The sequence below is a fragment of the Gopherus evgoodei genome, chromosome 3, assembly GCF_007399415.2.
Source record: "Gopherus evgoodei ecotype Sinaloan lineage chromosome 3, rGopEvg1_v1.p, whole genome shotgun sequence".
NCBI lineage: Eukaryota > Metazoa > Chordata > Testudines > Testudinidae > Gopherus > Gopherus evgoodei.
This window is the reverse complement of record NC_044324.1, coordinates 55,364,887-55,382,608: the sequence shown is the minus strand read 5'-3', so window position 1 is coordinate 55,382,608 and position 17,722 is coordinate 55,364,887. Positions and strand designations below refer to the sequence as shown.

Below are 17,722 nucleotides of genomic sequence, written 5' to 3'. Positions count from 1 at the left end.
CTTCTTCAGGTATAGTGAGGAGTTTTGGCATATCATATGACCCCCCAGATTTACTGCTGTGTTCCTTGAGCTGCATGAAATGTTCTTCAACTGACTGTATTGCACAATCTAGACCTGGTTAAAGAATTCAACTTTGAATTGTTGTTTGGGGTCTCTTACAGGATTAACCCATGCCTCGAAATCAAAATGTCTTCTTCTTTGGTGACTCTTGTATTCTTGAATGAGTGGGAAAATAGCTTCAGTGTGAAGTTCCTCTGCCAACTTCTGTGCACTCTTCAAAACGTTTTGAAATCCCTCATCTGACTGGTAAGACTGTAGGTATGACTTTGCTTTGTCCAGTTGTTCCATTGCTCCAGATATATCGAGGTCAACACCTTGGAGTCTCTTGCTACAACACTAAGCCACACAGAAATTTGAAGTTATGTACGTTTCTGGTGATTCCATTTCCCTTTCCCACTGTTTTCCCATGAACAGTTCCTGTCATAGCATTATCCTCCAAAATGGCAACTATCGCATCATCTATTTTCCCAGTTTGGTGTTTGATAGGCTTTAGCACCTCCATTCGACTTTCCCATCATGTGGCACTCAGTGGATTCAGTGTCAGAGAGCATATTCACAGATGTTGCTTCAAAATTTGCTATTGATGAGTTGATGCAGAGAAAAATAAATAGATGCTTTGAATTACATTAAAAAATTCAGCAGCCTCACCAGAAGCTGATGCTGCATCACTGACCGCCAAGTTCAATGAATAAGAACTGCATGGGACAAAAAAAGCTCAAGGGTTTAGCTCTTGGATCCATGTCTGCACTACTCTGTTCTTTCCTCTCATGTTGGCACCATTATCATAGCCCTGACCTCTCATGTCAGCTATCACAATTCCTGTATCTTCCAGCTTTTTAAGAAGCACATTTGTCATACCAGTTCCTGTAGTATCATCAATGTCAATACATTCTAGAAAATGCTCTCTGACAGTCATCATTGCAGGGACATTTTCACTAGGTTCTGTTGTTGTTACAAAATGCACCATTAAAGTCATTTGTTCTGTATGGCTGCTGTCAGGTGTGCAGTCCAAAATAACAGAGTAATATCTTGCTGTCTTCAGATCTGCCACAATCTTCTGTTTAACTTTTATTGCCAGTAACTGTATGATCTCATTTTGAATTGTTTTTCCAAGGTAGTGGTGTGTGCACATTTCGTGGGTGGTGACTCTTCATAGATGCTCCTGGAGTACAGCATCAAACTCAGCCATCAGCTCCACAATTTTAAGGAATTTTCCATTGTTTGGCACATACAGCTGATCTGAAGTGCCACCCAGTGCTAGGTTTTGGGTAGCAAGCATTCTCACAATGGCGATGAGCCTTTTCAGAACATTTTGCCAGTAAAGAGACTCTGATGCAATCTTCTTTTGATGCTGATCATCTATGGTGGCCTTTAATCTTAGTCTCCTTTCAAGCTCTTTCCACCTATGGAATGCTCTCTGGTGATTTGCTGCCTTCTCATGGCATGCCAGATTTCTAGCCAGATTTTTCCAGTCCTTTGTTCCTGTAGAACCCAATGTGGCTGGAACATTAGACTGGAAGAGTTTGCAACAAAAACAGTATGCAGCATTCTGGGTTTTTGAGTACATGGCCTCTCCCCTTTCTCACCATTGGGCATTTCACGCCAGTAATGTGTTGGATGGAAACTTCTATTTTCATTGTCTTTGGGGAACATGAAGTTTTTCACTTGCTGTGGCTCATGCAGTTCAAGGAAGTCCCTCAGGCTACTGCTCAAGTGGGTCCACAGTCCTGGATCTTTTAGAGTTAAGGAACTAAATTCAGCAGCAGCTGTTTCTTGCACCTTCACCACACTCTTCTCTGATCTACACTTTTCTTCAGGAATGTGCATGGTTACATCCATTTGAGATGGAGATATGGATGCTGCAGTAGCTGCCAGGTCACCTGCACTCTGACTAACTGGAAGATCAGGTATCTCCTCACCACTCACATCCTAACTGGGGCCAGAAGGCTCACCGTGAACATTTGTGTCTATGGATCTCAGGAGAGCTCCTTCCTGCTTAGATAGAAAAGCTTCCTTTGCTTGCTTTCTTTTTCTGAATGCTGCCCCAGAGGGATGTTTTCTTCTTTAACTCATGACTGCTGTTCTGTCTCAGCTATAGTGGTTCTCAACACTCAGTTGAAGGGGACAAATAAGCAGGATGGTACAGGGCCTGAGTGAGGGAAGATATCTGTGTCTTAAAGGCCTAACTGGCTCCTACTACTTCAGTTGACTGCCTGTTCTTCTCAAGTGGGTTCAGGGAAGCAACAGGAAACAGGAAACTCCCTGAGAAGCTGGTGTTAATCAGTCCTGGGGGTGCTAGAGAGGTACATAACAGGCTCCTCCTCCTCTCTCTCCCTGTAGCTCCTGCTGCTTTCTGTTATTCCCTCTCATCGTTTCTCCTGCCTGCCTGCCTGTTATGTCTCTTGTGCCCTCCTTCCTTCCTCCGGCACAGCCCTCCTGACAGCACTCCACCATCTCTGTGCATCTAGAGCAGAGAGAATACATATGCACCAGCAACAGACAATTTTTTATACTCTGGGTCCTAGTGGTGCCCCCCCCCGCACACACACACACAGTCTGGCACATGAGGCTGCCGCCCCAGTTCACCTCATGGTAAGGCCAGCCCTATCTGGTCCACCCTCCTTACTTGCCAAAAGGCTGGGTAGATTTTCAGTTTTTTTTACTTCCTACTTCCCTACTAACTCCCTGAACCTTTGATTAAGTCTAGGTCCTTTTTAAAACCTCTATCTCCCTGAGACTCTGATTCCTACCTGATCTTTTCTCTTGTCTGTATGCACTCTGTCTTTGTCTATCTCTATATTCTCCTCTCTTTAAAAAAACATCAAGAAAGGACTGAATTATGTATGAATTAGTCTTATGTAGTCATCTCCCTATAAAACTTTCTGTTATTGCTAACAAATATCAAGTGCGATTATTGCTATATTTTAAACTGAGTCACATTCTTGTGCTTTGCCTGGTATCTGGCCATTACGGTATGTTCTCAACCTGGGCCAATTCCAGAGAGGTTCCGAATAGCCACTGAGCACACACCACTCCCATAATCAGAACGGGGCTGCACACATTCAGCTGGTACTCAGAACTGGTCAGGATTTGGCCTGTACAGTTCATCATCATGTACACAATGCCTGTTATAACCGCGCAGCCTACTGGAGCTCACAGCCACTCCTCTAAAAGACAACAAATAGAAAACCCTTCCTAGAGACACTTCATTTATTAATTTAGACGACAGAATCAGAACAACCACCTGTCCGAATTTTGACTGAGTGTAGACAGAGCCCCACTCACTAAGAGGTATCAGTTTTATGCTTGATACTTCAGTTCTGCATATACCAAAATGATGTGTTTTGATCACTACAAGTACGATCTGTGTGCTTTGCTTAGTTGAGTTTTAAATTATTTTAAAATATTTTCGCTTGCTATTGCTTTTTGCCATGAACTATTTTTCATGGGGATAAGATATGTAATTAAAACTATTTATTTATTTATTTTTGTTATTCACATTGTAAGTTTATAAATGCAATAAACATTCCATGATCTGAATGAGGATCTAACAGAGTTCTTCCCAGGTGTACTTGAAGTCTAAAGGCAAATGCCTGGCGCAAAAAAATGATTTATGCCCCTTTGACTAATTATTCACAGATCTCTGTAAGGGGGGAAGGACATCTGGAGGAAGGACAATTATTTTGCATGTTGCTGTGCTGACAGAGCAGCAGGACATATCCCAGAGCTCATAGAGCTGGATAGGCATCTCTTTGTAAAGCAGGTTATTTCTATTTACATACACATATTTGAATGTCAAGAAATGTATGAAGTGCAAATAACACTTTCAGCTAACTCTGCGCTAAAGGAATATGCATGACCTGAAGCCACTTAGCCTCCATACACAATTCAGAGAGAGGACTCAAGGGTACATTCCTTAGTACACAGCAAGGGATTCCAGCATATAACAGAAACCTTTGTGTTATTCCATGTAAGGCATTTATATTCTGCCTACGTACATTTCCTGCTGCAGTTTCAACAGTCTAGGACTTTCTTTATTGTCTTTCCTGAACTGTTGTATAGTGTTCCTAAAAGTAATGGCTACATTTCACCCTAGAGATGGGTATAATTCAATGATGGAAAGCAATCTTGTATAGAGGTAAGTTCTGCTTCCTCAGATGTCATTCCCCAGTGCCCAAATGCCATGCAGTCAACTGGCAAATTAATGGCCCAGAAACAGGGGCGGCTCCAGGCCCCAGCATGCCAAGCACGTGCTTGGGGCGGCATGCCCCGGGGGGGTGCTCTGCCAGTTGCCGGAAGGGCGGCAGGCAGCTCCGGTGGACCTCCCGCAGACATGCCTGCGGAGGGTCTGCTGGTCCCACGGCTCCGGTGGAGCATCCGCAGGCACACCTGTGGGAGGTCCACTGGAGCCGCGAGACCGGGGCCGGCAGAGCGCCCACCCACGGTGTGCCGCCATGCTTGGGACAGCGAAATGGCTAGAGCCACCCCTGCCCAGAAGAAGAATCTGTAGCAGCGCACCCTGGCTGTACCCTGTATCTGCTAAGTGTTCCACGCTGGATGCTGCCCTGGCCAGGACTTTGTGGGAAGTGATTGCTGAATTAAGTTCAGATTGCTTTATACCAAAGGGAGTTATAATGCCATAATTCTCAAGGTTTAACTGCTACTCTGCTTAGTCACAGTTTAATTTGCTTCACAGACTTCGTGCTAAGCAGCCTTAAACTTAGGAAAGTCGGTGAGTTGCATGATATATATATTTCTCCTAATGAATGAATAATAGAAAAATCACTTCAAGCTGTTAAATCATCTGTAAGTATGCCTCAGAACCACTACGCATATACCTAGGAGTTAAGCTACACCCTTCCACATGAGCTGTTTCATGCTGTGCATTATCTAGGTTTTGCTCACTTTTTAAAACATGTTTGAAATATATTTAGCCTTCTCTTCAGCCCACATCTAGAATTCCTGATAATATCACTAACTTACAAGGGCCTGAGTTCAATGTTCTCTGTTTTAGATGGTTAGAAAGAGGCGCCAACTTTCTGGTTTCCTTGAGGGTACTCAACCCCCACTCCACCACAAGCCCCTCTCCCACTCCGCCCCTTCCCCCAAGGCCCCACCCCTGCCCCACCTTTTGCTGCCCCTTCTCCTTCCCCATCCCTCCTCTTCCCATCCTGTTCCGATCCCTTCCCTGAGCACATCCTGCCTCCCTCCCTCTGCCTCTTCCTGCCCCCACTACTCCCTCTCCCCCCAGCACCTCCTGCACATCATAGAACAGCTGATCACTGGCAGGTGGGAGGCACTGGGGGAGAGGGGGAGGAACTGATTGGCAGGGCCACTGGTGGGTGCTGAGCACCCACTATTCTTTTTCTGTGGGTGCTCCAGCCCTACAGCACCCAAGGAGTCAGTGCCTATGGTTATAAACACTGACTGCTCTTCTATTGTTTGGTGAATCTGAATATCTATCTGTCATATTCTGCCCTTGCACGGACATGTGCAATGCTGGTCTTGTGGTTAAGGCACTGGAGTAGTGTTCCAGAGATATGGAGGAAGTTGGCATAATCACTAACTTCCCGTGTCATCATGACCTAGTCACTTATGTCAGATTTTCAGAGGAGTGCAGCAAGAAGTGCTATAATGGGAAATTCTGGGTGCTAGGCACTTTTGAAAATCTGGTCCTAGGTGCCTGAATGGGATTCAAGCTAAACTAACAGTCTGGCCCTGACTATATGGCACAGTTAATTATCTGTAACAGGGAATAATAAGATTTCCCTTGCTCACTAGGCTGCTGTGAGGACAAAATGAAGGTGCTCTACATGAAAGTTGTGTTTTCGTCTTAAAATGCTTCCTAAGGCCTGGTTTTCATCTCACTTTTCACCAGTTTAGCTGTTCTTGATTTAAACAGGTAGAAGCAAGAAGAATAGGGCCCCAGAATTTTGCTTCTATTTAAACAAGTTTTCAAACAAAACTGAAAGATTTTTAGTTGGCCACTAGGAGGCAGTGGGCCACCAAGTTACCCAGTCTCTTAGGCCTCTGTCAAAGACCTGCAGTTTCTCCTATGATTCCACCTCACTTGTAGGTATTGGCACACTTTTGCGTTCAAATTCATGTTTAGTATGGAAGGAGTAATAAACTACTTATTACTTTCATCTAGAAGCAGGGACCGCAGCTTCCTTCCAAAGACTAAGGAGAGACCCAATAATTTCTTCAGATTTTATGCTTGTAATTTGAAAACCTGCATAGTTCAGACACATGATACATACCAGTTGACTCTCTGTCACTGAAGGCGTTGGTAAGTAAAGGTTAGCCTGCAAAAGAATAAATATATACAGTGTTACATAAACTAGCATAATCCATTATAACAGTCACACAATCTGGGATGAGAAGGAATGCTTATTCACTACAGAGGGGAAACCAGGAAGAGGAATATTTCCATAGATTATCAGTGGTTCCTAGATGATGGAAGGTGTACAACATTTACATGTTATCATGTCACTTGTAGGTATTTTTGTGTTCCTAATGGAAGAAAGGCATTTGAGCAACAGTATATTCCCCTGAAAAGACGGTTACTCACCTTTATAACTGTTGTTCTTTGAGATGTGTTGCTCATATCGATTCCAGTTAGGTGTGTGCGCACCGCGTGCACGTTCGTCCAAAGATTTTTACCCTAGCAACACTCGGTGGGTAGGCTGGGAGCCCTCTGGACTGGCGCCACCCTGGCACCAGATATATACCCCTGCCGACCCAACCGCCCCTCAGTTTCTTCTTGCCGGCTACTCCGACAGTGGGGAAGGAGGGTGGGTTTGGAATGGATATGAGCAACACATCTTGAAGAACAACAGTTACAAAGGTGAGTAACCATCTTTTCTTCTTCGAGTGCCTGCTCATATCCATTCCAGTTAGGTGATTCCCAAGCCTTACCTAGGCAGCGGGGTCAGAGTGAGATGTGACAGAATGCAAAACTGCTGAGCCAAAGGCTGCATCATCTCTTGACTGTTGAACCAGAGCATAATGAGAAGCAAAGGTGTGGACCGAGGACCAGGTAGCTGCACGACATATCTCCTGGATAGGTACAGGAGCCAGGAAGGCAGCAGATGAAGCCTGAGCTCTGGTAGAATGCACGATGATGTGGCTTGGGGAAATATGAGCCAAATCATAACAAGTGCAGATGCACGCTGTCACCCAAGATGAGATCCTCTGTGAGGAAACAGGTAGGCCTTTCATTCGGTCTGCTACTGCAACAAAGAGCTGGAACATTTTACAAAACGGTTTTGTCCGCTCTATATAAAATGCGAGCGCTCTACGGACGTCCAGGGAGTGCAATTATTGCTCCCGTCGTGTTGAGTGTGGCTTCGGGAAGAAGACTGGGAGAAAGATGTCCTGGTTAACATGAAAGGCCAAAACCACCTTAGGGAGGAATGCCGGGTGTGGTCGCAACTGTGCCTTGTCCTTGTGGAACACAGTGTACGGCGGATCCACCGTAAGAGCCCTAAGCTTGGAGACTCTTCTGCCCGATGTAATGGCTACGAGGAAAGCTGTCTTCCAAGACAGGTATAGTAGCAAGCAGGTTGCTAATGGCTCGAATGGGGGAGACATAAGTCTGGTTAAAACCAGGTTGAGGTCCCAGGTCAGGGCTGGGCAGTGTACTTGAGGGTATAAGCACTCCGAGCCCTTGAGGAACCTCAAAACCATAGGGTGTGAGAACATGGAACGACCACCTTCGCCTGGGTGGAAGGTAGAGATGACTGCCAAGTGTACCCTCAGTGACGATACTGCTAAGCCCTGCTGTTTGAGAGACCAGATGTAGTCCAAAATAGAGGGGATCAAGACCTCAGTGGGAGTAAGATTAAGTGTTTCGCACCAGCAGGAGTACGCTGCTTCCACTTGGCCAGGTACGCTGACCGGGTGGAAGGCTTCCTGCTACCCAGGAGAACTTGTCGTACTGATTCAGAGCAACATAACTCTGACTGGTTTAGCCATGCAGCAGCCACGCCATGAGGTGAAGCCTGCAGGTCCAGGTGGCCCTGAGTTATGAGGTCTGGGTGGAGTGGCAGGGCAATTGGATTGGCTATCGACAGGTTGAGCAAAGTGGTGTACCAGTGCTGCCTGGGCCACGCTGGAGCAATCATGATGATGCACGCTCTGTCCCTGCGGAGTTTCAGCAGGACCTTGTGAACCAGCGGGAATGGTGGGAAGGCATAAAGGAGCTGGCTCTTCCACGGCATCAGGAAAGCATCCAAGATCAATCAATCCCAGGGAGAGACCTTGGAAGGAGCAGAACATCTGGCATTTCCTGTTCTCATGGGAAGCGAACAGGTCTATGTGGGGAAATCTCCACTTCTGGAAAACAGAATGCATAGCGTCCAGGGGGATCGACCACTCATGAGACAGGAAAGACCTGCTGAGTCGATCCGCCAGGGTGTTCCGAACGCCTGGGAGAAAGGACCCTACCAGATCTATCGAGTGGGCTATGCAAAAGTCCCATAGTTGGATGGCCTCCTGACAAAGGGGGAGGACCGTATCCCTCCCTGTTTGTTTATGTAGTACATGGCAGTTGTGTTGTCTGTAAACACTGAGACACAACAGCCTCGCAACTGTTGCTGCAGACTGCTCTCAGTTCTCAGACATTTATGTGTAATGCCAGCTCCTGAGAAGACCAAAGGCCTTGAGTATGAAGGTGACCGAGGTGAGCACCCTAGCCGAGAGATGACGCGTCCGTCATCAGAGACATTGAGGGTTGGGGCAGATGGAACAGCATCCCTGCACACACCAGGGAGGGAGTTAGCCACCATTCTAGGGAGCCTAGGGTGCTCGGGGGAATGGTGACTATCGTATCTATTGGGTCCCTGCCCGGGCGGTATACCGAGTTGAGTCAAACTTGGAGAGGATGGAGGCGGAGCCTGGCGTGTTTGGTTACAAACGTGCAGGCAGCTATGTGACCGAGGAGACCGAGTCAAGTGCGAGCTGAGGTTGTCAGGAAATTCTGTAGACCTTGGATGATTGTTGCCATGGCCTGAAACCGCGGCTGTGGTAAGCAGACTTTGGCTAGATTGGAGTCCAGGATAGCTCCTATGATGTCTAACCTCTGTGTGGGAACCAGAGTGGATTTTTCTATATTGATCATCAGGCCTAGACACATGAATAGGCCCTTGACGATGCCCACATGCTGAGTGACTTGTGTCTCGAAGGCCCCTCGGATGAGCCAAGCATCCAGATATGGAAAAACGTGTATCTGATGTCGGCAGAGGTGGGCGGCGACTACGGCCATACACTTTGTAAATACCCTTGGGGCTGTAGAAAGGCCAAATGGCAGGACCGTAAACTGGAAGTGCTGATGGTTAGCTACAAGGTGGAGGTATCTGCTGTGAGGAAGAAAAATGGCGATGTGAAAGTACGTGTCCTTCACATCAAGGGCGGCATACCAGTCTCCAGGATCCAAGGACGGGATAATGGTCCCCAGGGATACCATGTGGAACTTCAACTTTATCATAAACTGGTTGAGTACTCGCAGGTCTAGGATAAGTCTGAGACCTCCCTTCGACTTGGGGATTAGGAAATAACGGGAGTAAAACCCCTTGCCCCTTTCATCCATCGGTACCTCCTCTATGGCTCCTATGGCGAGGAGCGTCTGCACCTCTTGTAAGAGGAATTGCTCATGAGAGGGGTCCCTGAAGAGGGACAGGGTTGGAGGGTGGGAGGGCGGGGTTGAAATAAATTGGAGGTGGTACCTATACTCCACCATGCATAGGACCCAGCCATCTGAAGTTAACTGGGATCATGCCAGGAGGAAGTAAGAGAGATGGTTGGAGAAGGGAGGAGAGGGATCCTGGCCCGTAACTGGTAAGCAATCCTCGGGCGCACTTTCAAAAGTTCATCTTTAGTCCCGGTGGTGGTTTCGAGGGACCTTGATTTTGGCCCCCTGGGGGTCCTGACGGTCATCTGCAATCACCTCAGCCGCGCCGCCTGCCGAAGTCCTGTCTTTGTCTAGGCACAGAGTATGGGCGGTGAGGCTGGGGACAGAAAGGCCTGTGTTGGGTCACCGGCGTATGCATGCCGAGAGAGCGCATTATGACCCTGTTGTCCTTCAGGCTTTGCAGCCTGGGGTCAGTCTTTTCCGAGAACAGGCCTTTACCATCAAATGGCAAGTCCTGAATGGAATACTGCAGCTCCGGTGGGAGATTTGAAAGCTGAAGCCATGAGATGTGCCTAATACAACACCCGAGACCAGAGTCCTGGCTGCTGAGTCTACTGCATCCAATGAAGCCTAGAGGGAAGTTCTGGCCACCTTTTTCCCTTCCTCCAAGAGGGCAGCGAACTCTTGGCTGGAGTCTTGAAGGAGGAGCTCAGTAAACTTACCCATCGCCACCCAGGTGTTATAATTATAGCGGCTAAGCAAGACTTGTTGATTTGACACCCGGAGCTGTAGGGCCCCTGCCGAGTACACCTTGCAGCCAAGTAGGTCCATTTGCCTAGCCTCCTTCGATTTCGGGGCTGGCGCCTGCTGGCCATGCCATTACCTCTCATTAATGGACTGGACGACTAGCGAGCAGGGAGGAGGATGGACATACAAGTACTCTTACCCTTTAAAGGGCACCATATATTTACCCTCGACTCCCCTGGCCGCAGGAGGGATAGAGGCTGGGGGCTGCCATATAGTATCGGCATTCGCCTGGATGGTCTGAATAAATGGTAGGGCCACTCTAGTTGGGGCATCTTCCGATAGAATGTCCACTACCGGGTCCTCTGCTTCCAGTACCTCCTCCACCTGGAAATTCATATTGAGTGCTACCCTCCTTAGGAAGTCCTGATGGGCTCTCAGGTCGATTGGAGGAGAGCCCGAGGAAGAGGTTCCTGCCACTGCCTCATCTGGAGAAGAGGAAGGGGAGATGCCAGTGATGAGCGGGTCCTGTGTGGCCTGTTGCTTTTGGCGATCTCCTGCTCCAGTGAAACCAGTGGGTGAACTGAGGCTTCCTCCGCAGCAGTCGGGAGGGGGACGGCTAACCTTCGCCTCTGGCACTCGATGCTCTGATGAGACAGAGCGGGATGGAACTACTGGTACGCCTTGGGCCTGGTGGTACACCCTGGGTGTCCAGAAAGACCTCTGATGGAGTCCTTGGGCCTGGGCCTGGGTCTCTTGGAAGACTCTGGTGGGCACATCAGAATCGCACTCCTGAGCATAACAGCTGTCCGCGTGGGACGATACTGATGCGTGTCTGGATGGCCATGGAGGTGCTGAAAAGCCCTGGGAAGAGTCTCTGTCTCTAGCGGACCTTGCCCTACTCAGCACTGGGGACCGGTACCGGGAGGCATACTGGTACCAGGAATGAGATTGGGACCTGCGACCGGAGCGGTGCCGGGAGGTCGACCGAGATCTCGAGGCTCAATGTCGGGAGCAGCTACGGGAGTCACGGTGCCTGGAGCGGTGCTGGGAGCTGGAACAGTGCCGAGAGTAGTGGGCCGGTGAACGGGATACCGACCAGTGCCATGAGTGCAACCGGTACCGAGGAGGAGAACAGTACCGGGACTGCAAGCTGAGTCAGGAGCTGGAGTGCCTACGGGACCTGGAACGTCTGCGAGACCGTGATCATAAACGGTGCCACTCTCCTGTGCTGACAGAGGATGGTCTTATCAAGGAAGGCTTGCCAATAGACTGTATTACCCGCACCAGCGGTGCCGGAGGTTGAGGCAGCATCGACTCTGTCATGGCAATCAGATCCCTCATCGTTGAGAGTGTCTCAAATGTGGATGGAATAGTAAGCTCAACCACGGCTCAGGCCAGGGAGCCGAAAGGCACCGGACTCGATGGCCCTCGTGGGACCAGAATCAACGGTGCCGATGTCTTCAGTGCCGTGGCAGGTATTGGTGCAGGGCAATCCAACTTAGACGAGTTCTCTGGCTAAGGTGCAGGTGGCATGGAAGCAGCAGGAGTCTTAGGCTTTCTCGACCTTGGAGAGAGGGAGCGGTGCCAAGTCGACTTCGGTGCTGGTGACAGCCAGTTCTGAGAGGCCTTTGCAGTACCAGCGCGGTCTGGTGCCAAGGAGGTGCTTCTGCCCGCCAATTGACCAGCTCTCGGTGCCGAAAGCAGAAGGGTAAGATCCGCCTCCATGAGGAGCTGCTGTAGCCGAAAGTCCCGCTCCTTTTTTGTTCCCGGCTTAAAAGCCTTGCAAATGTGACACTTATCTGTCAGGTAGGATTCCCTGAGGCACTTAAGGCAGGAGTCGTGTGGATCTCCTGTCGGCATCGGCTTATGACAGGCCGAGCACAGTTTGAAACCTGGTGAACTGGGCATGGGCCCCTGCACTGGGTGCGGGGAAGGGGCTAATCCCCGAACCCCTCTTAACTATATACTAACTATGAACAATAAAAATTAACTATAACTATATAACTTTGAACTATATACACAACAAAATAACTAGAGAACTACGAGTAGCTAGGGAGGGGAAGGTCAGTAAAACGGCACTTCACTGTTCCAACGACCGACACGGGCAATAAGAAGGAACTGAGGGGTGGTTGGCTCGGCAGGGGTATATATCCGGCGCCATGGCGGCGCCACTCCAGGGGGTGCCCAGCCGACCCACCGAGTGTTGCTAGGGTAAAAATCTTCCGACGAACAAGCATGCAGAGCGCGCACACCTAACTGGAATGTATATGAGCAAGCACTCGAAGAAGAAGTCTTTATATGAGATGTAAAAGTTTGCCTCTGCAGGGTGGACAATTAAAACAACAGTCATAAACATGTATTCCTATTTATAGCCTCCACGTGAAATTAAGCCCCTTCTAAAGTCTCACAGGACTTGTTACTGGATGGACATTTCTAGAGCATTAAAATTCCACCTATCTTTCAGGGAATATCCTCTCCTACAAGTGAATTTCTTTAAACATCACTAGGTTTCTGTATAAAAAGACACTTCCCTTCCTGCAAGACATGTTCAATTTGAAGGCCCCAGGTCACTAAACTTAGAGCATCTTTGTTTAATTAAAAACTCTTCATCTATAATAGCTGGGCTTTGATGTTATAGCTGCAGCATATTAAGGGCCAGATTGTGGCATACACCTACAGCCTGCACTGGGTGGTATTACAGCAGCATCCCAAGGGAGGGATACTGACTGACTCAACCACAATTCCCCCTAGTTGTTTCCAGTAGCAGAGTAGCTCCATCACCCTGAAAGAGAGTAGAACAAGCATACCCCTTGCTCCTACCAAATTCCACAGGCTGGTGTTGTCTGGGGGTTGGACCAGGGACCCACCTTCACTAACGCAGTGGGGTGAATAGAGCCACCACTGGTCATACACCAGCACTGAGCTCCCCAGTACATTGTTGCTAATTCCTGCACTTGACACAATGAAGGAACGCTCCTAGGTCCTTCTCCCACCTTCTTATGCCAGCATGAGGCCAGCCACAGCACTTTCAGGCCTGAGTTTCCACTGCCATGTACTTTGTGAAGTCATTTACATCTGTGGAAAGTGAGTGCAAAATGGATATCAAGTGCTACACAAGGAGGAATACTGGTAGTTGAAAATTCAGCCCTTTCATTTTTAAACACTCTTTGAGAAAATATCAAGCTATGATCCAAACAATCTGTACAGACTGTTGCCAAGAGGTAGATTACAATAATTCTATCTGTGTATACATGCACTAATATAATGTAAAGAAAATATGTAAAGTGGCTTAGCAGGATGAAAGCTTTTGCTGTGTCTGATTAACTAACAAACAAATTAGTATGCAAAAATCATCTATTTTTTCTTCTGTAACCAATGGCACATTTAAGACAGCTTCTCGACAAGCAGCCAATAACAGAAATTATGTATATAAATAATGATAATTATATTGTCAAAATACCATGCTAATCTTTCAGAGTAAATTGAATTTCGGTTGAACAAATTAATATCTATTTCAGATAAAACAAACATAGTGCAACTTCCTTGTAAAAAAAAAAAGTATATTAAAAAATCATTGCTCCAAATAAGATCACTACTCATGAGGTAGTGAGCATACTGAATGAGCTCACAGTTTGATATTAATACAATATATGTCCTTACAATGAATGGCAAATTCAGTCTCAGCAGGTCCATCACAGAAGATCCTAGCTTTTGAATTCATTAGGAAGAGACACGGCTTTCTTACTAGTGCAAAACAGAACCCTGGGACCTAATTGTATGTTGTTTTTTAGCCCCTTTATGTGGCTGAAAACAGCCAAAGCAAGCTACCGAGAATAACCCCAATAAATTGTGATTCCTTGGGTGGTATAGAGCTGTGTTAATGGTTCAGAACTGGCTCTTTCCACAAACCCTGTTATTGGTGGTGTATTAGTGTAGCATGACCTGGTTATTCCCAGCTGCCCCCGTGGTTCCTTAGAGGCCATGGACTCAGAGTTTAAATTAGAGCAGCCTGCAGGATAAGTGATCATAGGGGGGTCCGGACAAAAAGGAATTTGGGGACTTCCCTGGACACACAATATTTGGGGGCTGAATATACAGGAAATTAAGCCTCTAGATCAGGGATCGGCAACCTTTGGCACATGACTTGCCAGGGTAAGCACCCTGGTGGATCAGGCCGGTTTGTTTACCTGTCATGTCTGCAGGTTCAGCCAGTCGCAGCTCCCACTGGCCGCGGTTTGCTGCTCCAGGCCAATGGGGGAGGCGGGAAACAGCAGCCAGCACATCCCTCAGCCAGCACCGCTTCCTGCAGCCCCCATTGGCTTGGAGCGGTGAACCGTGGCCAGTGGGAGCCGTGATCAGCCGAACCTGTGGAAATGGCAGGTAAACAAATCGGCCCGGCCCACCAGGGTGTTCACCCTAGTAGGCCGCAAGCCAAAGGTTGCTGGTCCCTGCTCAAGATACACAAGATTTTGTTGGTATTTCTCCAGGCCTAAAGCCTCCTCAATCCCCTGATAGATTCCCTTGAGGCAGTAGTTCTTCTGTCTTCTGGGGAAGCCCTGCAGGTGGCAGTAGTCTTGGCCTTCTGCACTCTTGAGGAGCAGCCATCTGAGGACTTTCATGTGCATTAGCCTAGGGTATTCGCTTGCTCCCCAAACCCCACAAATAAACAACTCCAACAATTTCACATTTGGGAACAAAATATAAAAAATTAAATATGGGCAAGAAGACATATATATCTGAGTTGATGTGAGACTTTAAAATGTCAGTGCATTTGTAAAGATCAAAGAAAATGAACCTAACGGTAACCCTACCCTGTTGAGTCACACAGGACTAAGCTCCAAAAATAGTATCTCAGACAGAAATTCTAGTCCCTGTATGTCTTGTAAGGATAATTCTACTTAAAGAAATGTTTCAGGCACAGTTCAGAGATTATAAGAATTACACTGGAATGGTGAGCAATATGCATTATCATCTTCAAGATACAACATGTCAGCTTGTTTTTGCATTTCACCTAAAAATGAAAATCACCTTTCTATTTAGCACAAACTAGCACACTGTGTCATGCAAAATTCACATTCCATAATATGCAATAAAAAATACATAACAGCATGCAATAGAAAAAAATCACTTCTGTAGCTACTTGCTCACAGGAAACAAAATTGCATTGATCAAGCAGTATGCTGGGAATAAACCAGAAAATCTCTATTGTTTTTGCCTGTACTGCATCTAATCTGTGATTGAGTAGAAAGATAGACTGGTGAATAATGAGCAGACATATGTCAGCACATGAAAAAATGGGTCATAAGTAAAAAAAGGTACCTTCCTTAACTGCTTATCCTAAGGAGAATAAACATGTTAATTGAGTTTAATATGTTGAATAATGAATAAAACAAATGACTTAAGATAACTAATTGTGTGCGTGAGTGCACACGTGTGTGTATTTAAGGTGCCAGAGGGAGGATAGCAAAAAGTCAACTTTTCCAGTCACAGTACATGTAAGACAAGAACAGCATGAGGCAGTGGAAGTGAAATTATTATCAGAGGAGAATTAGGCCTGCCTGCAAGCATGCTGCGTATCCCCTAACTTAACAGAAAAACCAAAACTCCTTCCCTCAGTTTCCCCTGCCTCTCTAACAACTGTCGTATTTTCTTCAAAAAAATGCTTCTTAGCCCCATTCTGTGGGGACCAGTTCTAGAAGTGACAGGATATTTGGTGCCCATTCAGGACTAAACTGAGGTTTTTCAATATGAGAGATTAGGAATGTCATGCCAAGCAAGTGCTCCTGGCGAGACATTTTGCCTCAGGTTGGCACAGCACCATTGGGAGTTCTGGAGGGGCGCAAGCCAGAGCGGCCTTTGCTTCATCTTTCAAAAAACATCACACATGTTAACCCTGTGTATGCAGCCAGGGTTCACACTTTCTTTGGTCCTCCATGCCCCTCCTTGGGGTGACCTGCCCCTCTGCAGGCTTAACTTCAAGCAGACTTTGGGGACCATTCCTCTACAGAGGTGCATGAGGAAGGAGAGGTTTGGGCATCTTTTCACCCTAATCTGTGCAACTGTAGATGGCAACCAAGGCACAATTGTAAGGATGTATTTGGGTGATATGGACCATTGTCTACAAAGGAATTAGACTGAGATCACCAGCTCACATCACACTGAAGAGCCACTGGATGGTAAGGCTTGAGGTTGAATTGAAATAGTGGTGAGAAGTGCCAAGTCTCATTTCCAAAGCCTTGAACTATTCACTTCCCCTACTGCTGTAAAGAACTTTTCATATCCTAGATGGATTTACTCCCTTCCCTCAGGCAGACCCAGCTATTATTGCAAGAAGGATGCTTAATCCCACATTTCTGTAGCTAAAACGCAGAGTAATTATACAGGGACTTACATATCTGGTTTCCCGTCCAGCTGCTCTCTGCAGTGTTGCAGACATCTGTACACAAGATACATTGATATAACATGCAACCAACAGTAATCTGACAATTCCACTAACTTTTAACTTTGTAACAAGATATTAACTGCTAAAAGTCTAAGAAACCATCACTCTGCAACCATTATGAAACATTCATCAGAGAGGTGAGATGTGATTCATTAATGTTTAGCTCTCAGTGTTGAGTAACTGTTTGACTTACAGTAACTCCTCACTTAATGTTGTAGTTATGTTTCTGAAAAATGCAACTTTAAGTGAAACAATGTTAAACAAATCCAATTGTCCCATAAGATTTAATGTAAATGCGGGGAGTTACGTTCCAAGGAAATTTTTGAGGGGAAGAAAAAAGGCATTATACTGTATACTGTACTGTACTGTACTGCGGTTGGGAAGTGCCCCTGGCTTACCCCACACAGGCACAGCCCACTGCAGGCAAGGACGCTAGGAAGCATCTTTGCAGCAGCAATTGCAGCTTCCCCAGAGAACAGGCTCAGATTTTGCAGGGAATGCTCCAGGCCCACCTCTTCCTGTCCCTGCTCCACTCCAGGCCCACCTCTTCCCACCCCCACTCCACCTCATCTCTGGAGCACACCACATCCCTCCCCACCCCAAAGTCCTAAGCGCCGCCAAACAGCTGTTCAGGAGCTTAGGATTTTCTAGGCGGGAGTGGGAGGATTGGAGACAAGGTGCTTCCCTGCTCCTGCCCCTCCCTCCCAGAAAGTCCTAAGTGCCGCCAAACAGCTGTTTGGGGAAGCGCTGGGGGGGGAGGAGGCAGAGAAGTGGAACTTGTGCAATGCTCCCTTGTAAAGTTGCTGCTCTTCCACAGAATCTTACAAGCAGGCAACCAAACC

The 17,722-nt window shown here is 47.2% G+C and overlaps 1 protein-coding gene across 10 annotated transcripts in view; it reads right to left on the bottom strand.

Moving 5' to 3' along the window:
- The window catches only part of MLIP (muscular LMNA interacting protein), a 138,344-nt gene that overhangs the window by 22,783 nt on the left and 97,839 nt on the right, over window positions 1-17,722 (bottom strand). For all 10 annotated transcript variants that reach the window (XR_003999508.1, XR_003999507.1, XR_003999506.1 and 7 more), the window contains 2 exons: window positions 16,830-16,874; window positions 6,321-6,365 (listed from right to left, as the gene is read on the bottom strand). Coding sequence is in view for 7 of the 10 variants with exons in the window: in XM_030555623.1 (XP_030411483.1) it covers window positions 6,321-6,365; window positions 16,830-16,874 (90 nt within the window). In the remaining 3 variants the exon portion in view is untranslated. The remainder of the gene's footprint in view (window positions 1-6,320; window positions 6,366-16,829; window positions 16,875-17,722) is intronic.